General features: G+C 65.6%; 3 protein-coding genes across 3 annotated transcripts; 2 read left to right on the forward strand and 1 right to left on the reverse strand.

The window, feature by feature from the left end:
- Nucleotides 1-287: 287 nt before the first annotated feature.
- AMSG_03086 (uncharacterized protein) lies at nt 288-1,701 on the forward strand (the record flags this gene model as incomplete). Its single annotated transcript, XM_013904968.1, has 1 exon — nt 288-1,701. One exon carries the CDS (start codon nt 288-290, stop codon nt 1,596-1,598), a length of 1,311 nt encoding a protein of 436 aa, XP_013760422.1. The 3' UTR covers nt 1,599-1,701.
- Nucleotides 1,702-1,897: 196 nt separating this feature from the next.
- AMSG_03087 (uncharacterized protein) lies at nt 1,898-8,577 on the forward strand (the record flags this gene model as incomplete). The annotated part of the gene is made up of 2 exons (XM_013904969.1): nt 1,898-6,499; nt 6,541-8,577. The coding sequence occupies 2 exons, from the start codon at nt 1,898-1,900 to the stop codon at nt 8,575-8,577; spliced, it is 6,639 nt and encodes a 2,212-aa protein (XP_013760423.1).
- A 60-nt stretch (nt 8,578-8,637) lies between these two features.
- On the reverse strand, nt 8,638-11,348 carry AMSG_03088 (Ras guanine nucleotide exchange factor A; the record flags this gene model as incomplete). The annotated part of the gene is made up of 2 exons (XM_013904970.1): nt 8,638-9,349; nt 9,382-11,348. 2 exons carry the CDS (start codon nt 11,346-11,348, stop codon nt 8,638-8,640), a joined length of 2,679 nt encoding a protein of 892 aa, XP_013760424.1.
- Nucleotides 11,349-11,391: the final 43 nt, after the last annotated feature.

The following is an 11,391-nucleotide window of genomic DNA, read 5'->3' on the forward strand; positions in this document are numbered from 1 at the left end:
CCCCCCCCCCCCACCACCCCCTGCCCAATCCCGGCGCCATGCCGCTCCCCGGCCGCAGCTCACACATCAAGCTCAACTACACCTACGGAACATCCCTGCCGTTCCGCAAGACCGAGCTCACACCTCCTGAACCTGCCGCCCCCGAGCCTTCACCCACGCCCACGACCACGCCCACGTCGGCTACGTCGACCACCTCGCCGCCTCCCGCCTCGCCGCCTGCTGCCTCGCCACCCGCTGCCTCGCCACCCGCTGTCTCGTCGCCCGCCTCATCCTCCACATCTCCGGCCATGCCAACGGCCACGCGTGCCCCCTCCTCATCGGACAAGCTGCGGCCGGCCAAGATCGCTTACGCCACCCAGGAGCGGCTGATTGTCAACCCGGCCGTGACCAAGCGGACGCTGCTGGCGGCGTACTACATCCTCACGCCCGAACAGTATGCCGGTGTTGAGACTGAGCGTGCCGCTGATGGCCGCTGCGGCTATCCGCTTTGCTCCAAGGCCACGGTCGACGCCTCGCCGCGCGGCAGGTTCCGCATCACCCGTGACGGCCTCCTCGACACCACCCGCGCTCGCATGTTCTGCTCACCCGAGTGCACCAAGGCGTCTGCGTTCTTTGGTAAGCAGCTGCCGACCGACCCGCTCGCCGCCCGCAACATCGCCGCCCTCGAGGCTGCCGGCGGCGCGGTGACTTACGACGACATGGACGCGGACGGCCGCGTCAAGCCCGACGCGCTCCGTGTGCTCTCCGCACCGGTCTCGCGGCCAAAGGCGAGCGTTGCAGCCGCAGAGCCGATTCCGACACCGACGCTTGCCCCGGCGCGCAAGCCTGACGCCCGCCCGCTCTCCCATGCCGTGGTCGAGCGCGACACATCGGCGGCACCGGTGGTGGCGCCACAGGAGACTCGCATCGCGCCGCCGCTCTTGCCCTCCAATGCACACCTGCACTACCAGCTCAACCCGCAGACGGGCCCGCCTTCAGCCTCGTCGTCGGTCTCGTCTGTTGCCGGCTCGGAGACCGACGAGACCGAGGTGTGGGACGACGACACAAGCAGCGAGGTCGTCGAGTATGGCGACGACGACGACGATGACGACGATGATGGCGAGATCGTGCTCCCCGAGCCGTCGAGCTTTGTTCAGGTAGCGATGGTGCTGATGGCACTGGTCACACCTGCTACCGCGGTCTTTGTGGCCAACGGCAATCCCGACGCGCCCGACGTGCCTGTCGAGTCCCCGGCCCAGCTCTCGCGCAAGTTTGAGCATGTCCAGTACCGCGAGCTGGTCAAGGGCACGGTTCTACGCGAGCTCTCGGACGCGTTGCCCGACTTTTGCTACAAGGCCGATGGCGTGCCGCTGAGGGCGCTGAGCCTGGTCGAAGACGTCGCTGCCACCTTTGCCTACTTTACCAACATCCCAGACCTCCCGCGCCCACTCTGGTCCGTCGTTGCGCTCGTTCTCCTCCACGCGCTCCGGGCCCGATCCCCCGAGCTAGACGCCTTTCTCGCCTCCAACACTGTCCACTGCGCCGGCGTCCTCCGCGCCGCCGGCATCGACCCGACCTCGCTCAACTCGCTTGTCCTCATGGTCACTGGCGCGTCGTGATGAACGAGGGTGATGATGATGATGATGATGATGATGATAGCGAATGCCTGCACTCGCCCACCGACCGTGCCGAGTCGTCCCAAAAAATATTTCCTCCGCCCCATGCTCCGCCCCATCTCCACGCATTGTTGTCGTGGCAGCCCTCGTTCGGCCTCCCTCCCCTCCCCCCCCTTCCTCCACCACCCCTACCCCTTCTCTGGCTCCCTCCCGTCAGCGGCCACCGCACAGCCACAGCCTCTCCCAGCTACACCTGACACTCGACCCAGGAAACTACCACAATCTCCACTCACCACACCAGGATGGAGGAGCTACTGGCCCCGCTGCCGCCGCACTGGGTGCCTGTCCCTGCACCCCAAACGGCTGCTTCCCTTTCGGCCGCCTCGTCCGACCAAAAACCAGCAACGGCGACGTCAACGACGGCGTCGACGACGGCCTCGGTGGCCACGACGTCGGCTTCCGCCTCTACTGCCATTCCGCCTATCCTCCTCGCTACGACCCGTCAGCCGGCTCCGTGCCGGACTACCGAGCCGCCACCGGCGCCGTTTGCCCCGCCCTTTGTCCTGCCCAAGGCCGTTCCTCTCTCGGCCCCACCATCGGCTGAGGACTTGCTCGCTGAGGACCCGTCCGCCGATGCTGACTTGAAGGCCAGTGGCGAAGTGGTCGAGGACAGCGGGGACTCGTCGTCGAGCGACTCGTCGAGCTCGGCCTCGGGCTCGGGCACGTCGAGCTCGGGCTCGGGGTCATCGTCGAGCTCCGACTCGAGCTCCGACTCGAGTTCGGGCGACGGAGGCAAGGAGGAGAAAACTGCGCCGGCAGCGCCACCGGCAAAGCGGCGCCAGTCGCTGGCGCAAAACTCCAGCTCGATGGTCGACATGGCGGTCCAGCTGGCGCAGTCGACGCTCAAGGCGGCAGCGCCGGCGCTCGATCGTCCTGTGCCGCTCAAGACAGCACCCGCGCCCGAGGGCTACTCGCCTGCACGTGAGCTGGCGAACCGGGCGCTCGACGTGGCCACCCGCGAGTGGATAACGGCCGGGCCCGAGTGCGATGCCGTCGTCTACAAGGGCCTCCGCCCGCTCATGGTGGACGCGCTCGACGACCCGCAGTTTGCACTCCTCCCACCGGACCAGGAGCACCACGTGGCGCCGACACCGGAAGTGGCCACCGACGACAACGCGAACGACTCTGACCTTGCTGATGCTGTTCCGGTCGAGCTCCCGCCCAAGGGCGACAAGCCAAGCTCGACGCTGGAGCCTCCGGCTCCGCTCATCCGGCTGTCGCGAGCGGTGACGTTTGTGCCCGACGCGGTGGCGCACCCGACGCCTATTGTGGCACACGCTGAGCTTCCGGAGCAGCTCCACGAGAACGCTGGCGCGCTCTTTCTCCACCTCATTGTCCGCGACCTCCGGCTTGGAGTCCACCTCAATCTGGCAGTCCCGGAGCCGCTCATCTGCACACTCGCCATTTACGACACCGCCAGGTTTGAGCGGGTCTCGGAAGACTTCCACTTTGAGCTCAACTCGGACCGTAACCTGGAGACGCTGGGCATCGATGCCGATGGGCTCACCCGGATCCGGTCTGCGCTCTTCACGGTGAATAACCGGGCGCCGACGCTCGCGCTTGTTCTCTCGGTCTCGCGGCTCATCTCCAAGGACGTTTCCGCGGCGTTTGACCTGTACATGAAGGGCGCCAAGGCGTCGGAGAAGGCTGTCAACAAGCACTTTGCCACAGTCCGCGAAAAGTCGACCCGTATCCGCGAGTTCTGGACTCCGTTCCTCTGGTCAGCGCTCCCGCTCTTCTCGCGGGCCGGCGAACTGCTGCACTCGGGCAAGGGTCTCGAGTTCTCGGCCTTTGTCCGCGACCGCGGTGACTTTACCGAGGTTACGCTCGCAGAAGCCGTTGATGAGATGCTGTTCAAGGACAAGCGGAAGAAGCTCAAGCTCCTGCCCAAGTCTGCGCTGGTCTTTGACCTGCATGTTGTCGAGCCGACGGCGGTGCCGAACCGGATGGACGCCATGGGCGCCCACATTCGCGATGCCAGCGACGTTGCCGACGGCGGCTCCCAGGCGGAAGCGGGCGCGTCATCGTCGTCACTTGCTGACCGCGGGAGCCCGCTTTCGACTCCGCGCGAGCCGGTGGCATTCACCCGCGAGCTCCTCCCGCTGCCGTTCCAGGAGGCACCTCGCCTTGCGGCGTTCCCGTCGATCAACTTTCGGAACTCGCTGCAGATCCTGCTGGAGACGCTCGACCTCACGCCGGCGAGCTCCGTTGCTGACGCCAACTTTCGCAACGCGGTGGTCAAGATCGAGTTCCGGTCATCAGACGCGGCGCCCGACGATCCGGATGGGGTGGTGGCCTCGTGCTGGGGGCACGGCCCGGCGGCGGCGTCGATGGTGCCGTACGTCTACTCGCGGGTTGTCTACCGCGAGAAAACGCCCGCGTTCAACGACGAGGTGCGCATCGCGCTACCGGTTGAGCTGACGGCCAAGCACCATGTGCTCTTCTCGTTCTACCACGTTCTTGTCAAGCCGAAGAAGAAGGAGGCGCGCCGCATCATTCTCGGCGGCTACGCGGTGCTCCCGCTGGTCAACCCGGTCTCGGGCGCGCTTCTCCGGCCGGACCACGTGTACACACTCCCGATTGCATCGTCGCTTCCAAACAACTACCTCGAGTTCCTCAAGGCCGGCAAGCTGCCATGGCTTGCCAACAAAGACCCGCTGTTCCGGTTCAAGGTCTCGCTCTCGTCGAACCTCTACCCGACCGACCGCAGCCTTGTGCGGATCTTTTCACACCCGTCGAGCTCTGCGTCTGTGGGCGAGCTGGTGGCCGGCGTGGGCCGGCTCGACCAGGCTGCTGCCGCCGCCCACTTTGTGGTTCTCGCCGACCGGCTGCTCGAGTACATGGTTGCGTTTGAGGACGAGGTACTCTGCGACGCCGATGCGGGCGACGACGAGGCGCTGGCGGCCAAGCTCTCACCGGCATACGGCTCGGTGGCGGCCTTTATGGCGCTGCTGCGGCTGGTGGCGGTGACACAGGGCGCGCGCGGGAGTGTTGCAGGATCAGTCCCCACCCCCGACGGGCGGCTGCCGCTCTTCTCACTCTACCTCCACCATGCGAGCTTCAACGCCTCGGTCCACACCATTTTGCTCCGGCTCGCGGGCCTCTTTGCCGAGACTCCTGCGCTCGCCAAGAGCGTTCCTCTGGCAAGCACGGCGTGGTTTGTGCTCGAGCTCGCACTGCGGTCGCTGTTCCTTGCGCGGGCGAGCGCCGAGGCACACTTTGACCTTGCGAGCGAGCCCGAGCTGTTCAAGGCGATCACGACGTGCATGCGCGGGCTTGTCCAGCTTGCGCTCACCTCGAACGAGCTCATTACCTCGCGGTCGCTGCTAGAGCACATTGCGGTCTTTATTCGCGACCTGCTCCGGGTGGCCAACCGCTCAGCAGTCCTCCACTGGTTCCAGTACGTGTTTGCGCGGCTCGAGTCGGGTGCGGCCAAGGCTGCCGGAGTGACGACGGCGCTGCAGGTTCATCTTGTCCGGCTTCGGTTTGACGTCGTCCGCATTCTCTCGCAGTTTGAGCACTACCTTCCGCTGCTCTTCCGCCATGGCGAGGCGGTGACAGGCTCGCTTGCGGCGGCGCTGGCGGATGCGTCGCCGCTTCTGCAGGCTCTCTCACAGACACACTTTGTGTCGACGCTCGCGTCTGCGGCGCTGGTGGGCACGCTCGAGGCGAGCTCGGCGTCGTTTGGCCAGCGGAGTGATGCAGTGGCGGCCATGTCGGACGTATTTGCGCGACTCGATGCCGACGCGCGGTACCAATCCAAGGCTGCACGCGAGCACATCGCCGCGTCGCACTTTGCGCTTGTTGTGCTTCTTGTCTCGTCGTTTGACTCGATGGCGAGCTGGCGGGCCAAGGCGAGCCTCTCGCAGCAGCGGCAGGTGTACATGATGGCGCTGTACGTGCTGCGGCACGTGTCGCGGGCCGACCTCGGCCACTGGCTGGCGGCCGAGTCTACGGGCACGCAGTCGCGGTTCATCTCGCTGCTGGTGGCGATTGCCGGAGCATTTCTCTACAACCCCGAGGCTGACTCTGGCGCCGAGACAGCCGAGTCTGTGGCCAAGGGCTCCATGCAGGCACTGGAGGCGTTCTACACTGGCGCCGGAGCAGGCACCGGCTCTTCGACGGGCTCATCGCCGCGGGGTGGCGAGGACAAGTCGGGCTCGCCGGGCACCTCGTCGAGCGGTACCCGGTTCCGACGGTCTGCAACGACAATGCGGACACACGCGATCGGGACGCGGTCGTCGCCGCTGCGGTCGTCGGCGCGGGCCAAGGCCGGGACGCGGCGTTACAAGGCCGGTGGAACACTCAAAGGCCTTGACGCCGGCGCGCTGCGGGCAGGACAGGACGGTGCGTCGCCGCGGCTGGCTCCCGAGGTGGAGGCCAAGCGGCAGCGGCTGCTGACCCAGAGCGTGACGGCTGTCATTGTCGACGTCATGCGGGTTCTGTTCGAGCTCAACCTGCACGTGGCCAAGCCGCGGGACAAGGGCAGTGTCGAGGCACAGGCCGAGGGAGGCAGCAACGGCGATGGCGGTAACGGCAGCGAGGGCGGTGACAGCGAGGCAGAGCCTAGCCCCGGCGGGGTGGCCGAAGCCGAGGCGGCCGAGAAGCTGGCGTCTGCCAAGCAAGAGGCGGCGCACTCTGAGGATGAGCTTGTAGGCAAGATGCTGGAGGTGTACGTGTCGCTGCTGCGGTCGGCACAGGCCGTAGAGGCGTACAGGGTGATGTTTGAACATGTGCGTGTGCTTGTGGCCGAGAACGCCGACGCTATGTTCGCCATCCAGAAGCCGTACTGTGCATCGCTGGCGTCGTCGCTGCTTCCGCTGTGCAACACACGGGTGGACAGCGTTCGCGCTGCCGCCGCGGCTTCCTCTACTTTATGATGAAGGTCAACTACTCGGCGTACGGCAACATCCGCAAGTGTGAGACGCAGATCACGGTGGCGCTGGCGGAGCTCATTTCGTCAGGCGAGGCTCCGGAAGACACATACATCCGCAAAGCGCTTGACGCGATTGCGCACCTTGCCGAGACGGACGGAGCAAGCGTGCCGATGGCGGCCAAGTCTGTGCTCACGCTCCGCAAGGGAACGTCGCTCAAGGCAGCGGCGGCAAACGGGCCGTTGACGTTTGGCGAGATGGTGGTGAGTTTCAAGGATCTGCTCATGACGGTCCTCCGCAACACGATCGAGATTTCCATCGAGCAGCGACAGGAGCCCGTGGACGCAGCGCAGCTGGCAGATCTGTACTATGGCATTGTGCGCGGGTACATGACGGCACCGGAGCTGCGCATTGCGTGGCTGACCGGCCTCTCCAAGGTCCACGAAAAGTACGAGAACTGGTGCGAGGCGGCGATCTGCAAGTGCTGGATCGCAACGACGGTGGCCGAGGCGCTGGCGCAGGACGACCCGTCGTTCCTGTACGACTTTCGGGTCATGTCACGGATCGCACCCGAGTACCAGCGAATCTCGCCAGCGACGCGCGAAGACATTCTTGGCGGGCTGGCTAACTCGTCGGAGGCGTTTATGGAGGGCTCTATCGTGTCGCTGGTCTCTGTGGCGGTCAAGTACTTTGCCAAGGCCTCGTTGTACGAGCTTGTCAACCAGGCATATAAGCTGCTCATTCCGCGGCTGGAGGCGCGCGGGATGTGGCGGCTCCTCGGCGAGGTCCACTCGCACCTTGTGGAGATGATGGGCGAGATCGAGCGGGTGAACGATGCACGCGGAACGCGGCAGCTTGGGGCGTACTACCGGGTCGGGTTTTACGGACCGATGTTCGAGAGCCTCCGGGCTGACGGCGAGGCTGCCGGAGCGACGTCAGACGACTACCTGCGGACGGCGCTCGGCGTCGAGTTTGTGTACAAGGAGGCGCCGTTCACGCACCTGTACACGCTCACGGAGCACCTCTCGTCGATCTTTGTGACGTCAGGGCGGTTCCCAGAGGGCACGATCGAGATCATCAAGGACTCGCGGCCGATCGAGGTGGACGACCTCGAGCCCGGCAAGGGCTACATCCAGATCACATCGCTCGAGCCGTATCTCTCTGCGCGCGAGGCCGCGGAGCGCAAGACCGACTTTGCCACGATTGCTGGCGTTGACAAGTTCATTTACGAGACGCCGTTCACCAAGTCAGGCAAGGCGCGCGGGTCGACGAGTCAGCAGTGGAAGCGCAAGACGATTCTGCGTGTGGCGACGCCGTTCCCGCACCTCCTCAAGCGGTCGCGGGTGGTCGAGTGCACAACGGTGGAGCTTTCGCCGTTGGAGAACGGGGTGGAGGCGATTGCGTCGCGGGTCGCCGGTCTCAGGACGGCGGTCGGCAAGGGCGAGCTCAAGGTGCTCCTGCAGCTGCTTCAGGGATCGGTCCTTCTGCAGGTCAACGCGGGCGCCATCGAGATTGCCGAGGCCTTCCTCGGGCCCAACGCGCCTAAGGCGGGCGACGACGACGAGCTCAATCCGATCCTCCTCGAACGGCTGCGTGTCCAGCTCGGGCTCTTCCTCGACGCGTGCGGCGACGGTCTTGTTATTTCCAAGTCGCTCATCTCGCTCGAGCAGGCCCCACTGCAGGAGGAGATGGAGCGTGGGTACGGGTCGCTCTCAGAGCAGATGGCGCCGTACCTGCTCGAGCGCGAGGAGCGCGAGGCATTCTGGGCCGCACGCGCCGAGGCGGAGGCTGCGGCTGCGGCTGCGGCAGCAGCTGCCGCACGCGCCGCAGCCGAGGCGGAAGCCGCAGCTGCGGAGGTTGCAGCTGCAGCTGCCACTGCCGCTGCCGATGCCGAGGGCGAGGGTGAAGATGATGCCGGGACCGAGGCCGAGGGTGAGGCCGAGGGCGAGGGCGATTCTGAGGCTGGCCATGAGGCCGAGGGCAAGAGCGAGGGCGAGGGCGAAGGCGAGGGTGAGGCCGAGGACGAGAGTAGCGGTGAGCTGCTTTAACCCCCCAGGACAATGAACTTAGCGCAGAGGCGCGTCTTGCAGGCGTGAGAAGACAAAACCTCACATGGCCGAAACCTTCTGCATCCACTTTGGGATCTCAGGCTTGCCCTTGTGGTCGGATGCGAGCCGTTCTTCACCGAGGCGCTTGAACTCCATGTACATGGCGGGGAACTTGCGGAGGACCGGATCGAGGTTGGTCTTTGTGAGCTCGAGGAGAACAACATCAGTCTTTGCGCGGATGGTGGCGGAGCGCGGCTGCTCAAGGAAGAGTGCGATCTCGCCAAAGAAGGCACCCTGGTTGAGGTCAAACTGTTTGCCCGAGTCGAGCTCGACGGTGACGACGCCCTCGGCGACAAAGTACATGGACGAGCCGAGGTCGCCCTTGCGGACGACGACGACGCCCGGGTCGAGGTGGCGACGGCGCATGACAGAGAGAATCTCGTCCATGAAGCGGGCGTCGACGACGTCGAGCTCCGGCCGCTCGGAGCCCTCTTGCGGGTGGTGCTCGATTGGACGACGATCCTTGCGCGACGGCTCCCAGCCGCGCGGCTCCACCTCGAGTGAGCGGGCGTACTGGGCCTTGTCGTCCATGACGGGGACCGAGTCGAGGTAGGCGACGATTGAATCGACCGGGTGGAAGATGTAGCGCTTGGCCTGAAAGGCGAGGACTTCACAGATGACGTTGTACGTCATGCGCTGCTTTTCGATGTTGAACAGGTCGTGCAGTGGGTTTGCAGCCGGAGCGACCGGTGCGGCAGGAGATGCTGGAGCGCTGTCGTCGGGCGGATCGAGACTGTCGGCCACATCGGCCTTCCCTTGCTCGCAGCGCTAGCTTCCGAGTCCGAGTCCGAGTCCGAGTCCGAGTCCGACGCCGCGAGGGCATCTGCGGCCATGAGTGACGAGAGCGGAGCGGCGCCGCGGTCGGAATCGTCATCGTCGTCGTCCGAGTCAGGCACGGCGAGGCGTGTCTCGTTGCCGTCGTCGATAAAGACGAGGTCTTGGAGGTGGACGCCGAGGTAGGGGACAAGCGGCGGGAGCGACTTGCGGAGAACGTCACGGTAAGCGCGGTAGTTGTGTGACATGGACATGAGCTCGCGGAGGTCAGCAAGGATGGTCATGTAGTCTTCGGGGACGCGGGCCCAGGTCCACTTGAGGCGATCGACGGCGGCGCAAGAGAGGGCAGAGATGATGGCCATGAGGCCGGCGTAGTTGTGGAGGGCGGAGAGGTTTGCGGCGACGTCGAGGAGGAGGCAGATGGCGTGGGCACGGACTTCTGTGGTCTCGCCGCGAAGAACTTCTGTGGCGGCCCAGGCAACCTCTGTGTTGAACCGCTCGATGGCGGCGATGACGTTGGGGCACTCGTCGGGGTGCTTGGCCCACTTTTGCTTGAGCAGCTCGACCGACTCGATGGCATGAAAGGCGGCAAAGTCGAGGAGAGTGAGCTGGCGGGCGACCTCGAGGGCGTGGACTTCGAGGACGGAGAAGGCCATGGTGGTGGAGCCGATGAGGATGGACTGCGGAGCGGCGACGGCGTCATTGGCGGAGAGCGGGCCGAGGCCGCGGCGGTCTGCGGCGTAGGACTCGACGCGCTTGAGATACTTGCGCTTGAGCTTGCGCGCGAGCTTGCGGGTGGCCTTGAGACAGTAGCAGGTATGCAGGTCGGCGACGCGATCGAGGAATGCGACGAGGGTCTTGGCGGCAGCGCTTTCTGGGTCTGCAAAAGAGACAAAGTAGTCTGAGATCCAGAGGCCGAGGACGTCAAAGACCTTGGCCTGGATGCCGGGCAGGGTGTGTGCGACAAAGTACGTGACGTGCGAGAGCGGCATGCAGTCGAAGCGGAGGGTGAGGAGGGTGACGAGGGTGTGGGTGGTGACAAACGCGGTGTGGGTGACAAGGACGAGACGAGTGAGGTCAGAGCGGGCGACGTTCGGCTGGGTGATGAGCTCGACCAGAGTGACCAAATCACAGCCGTTGACCTCAAATGCCAGATGCTTGGCGGCGTACGGCTGCGGGCGGGCGATGAGGACCTTGGGCAGGCGCATGCCCGAGTCGGTAACGATCGGGACGGCGCGGAAGCGGGCACCTTGCGGGAGGACTCCCTGGTCGGCGAGGGCTTTGCGCTCGCGCAAGCCGCGGATCCAGCCTTGCAAGCGGAGGACAGAGCCGAGGATGCGCTTGCGCTTGATAACAGCCATTTCTTTGAGCGCAGCTTTGATCTCAGCCTCGCGCTCCTCGCCTAGGTCTGCTGAGAAGCCGTTGCGGAGGAGCCTGTGGGAGATGACCAAGGAGCCGAGCGGGTCTGTGTCTGACGAGTACAGCTCATCGTCGTCATCGCCCGCGGCGCCGCCATAGTTTGAAGTGCCGGACGCATGGGTACCGCTATCGCGCATGACGGCGGCGAGAGAGCGGTTGTAGGGTGCGGCCATGGGCGTGTCTGTGCTCTCGCCGTCGGAGGCGTCAGAGGCGACCGAGCCGTCGTCACTGGCGGCGGCGTCGCCCCAGACCAGTGAGCCCGCACGGACAAGGCGCCTGCGCAGGGCAGCAGCCTCGCGGCGGGCAGCCTCCTTCCTCCTCTCTTCGTGCTCGCGGAAGGCAGCGAGGAGCTGGCGGCGAGCCGCAGCCTCACGGTCCTTCTTCCTGGCCACCTTGCGGAGCTTGTGGTCGACGACAGCACGTGCGGCGGCGGCTTCCTCGGCCTTTGCAGCCTCTCTGGCCTCCAGGCGAGCCCGTGTGGCGGCCACCTCGTCAGCGAACGTGGTGTTGGAGGGCATAGCGAGGGGTGGTGTGCGTGTGTGTGTGTGTGTGGAGGGGGGG

The sequence above is a fragment of the Thecamonas trahens genome (assembly GCF_000142905.1).
Source record: "Thecamonas trahens ATCC 50062 unplaced genomic scaffold supercont1.11, whole genome shotgun sequence".
NCBI lineage: Eukaryota > Apusomonadida > Apusomonadidae > Thecamonas > Thecamonas trahens.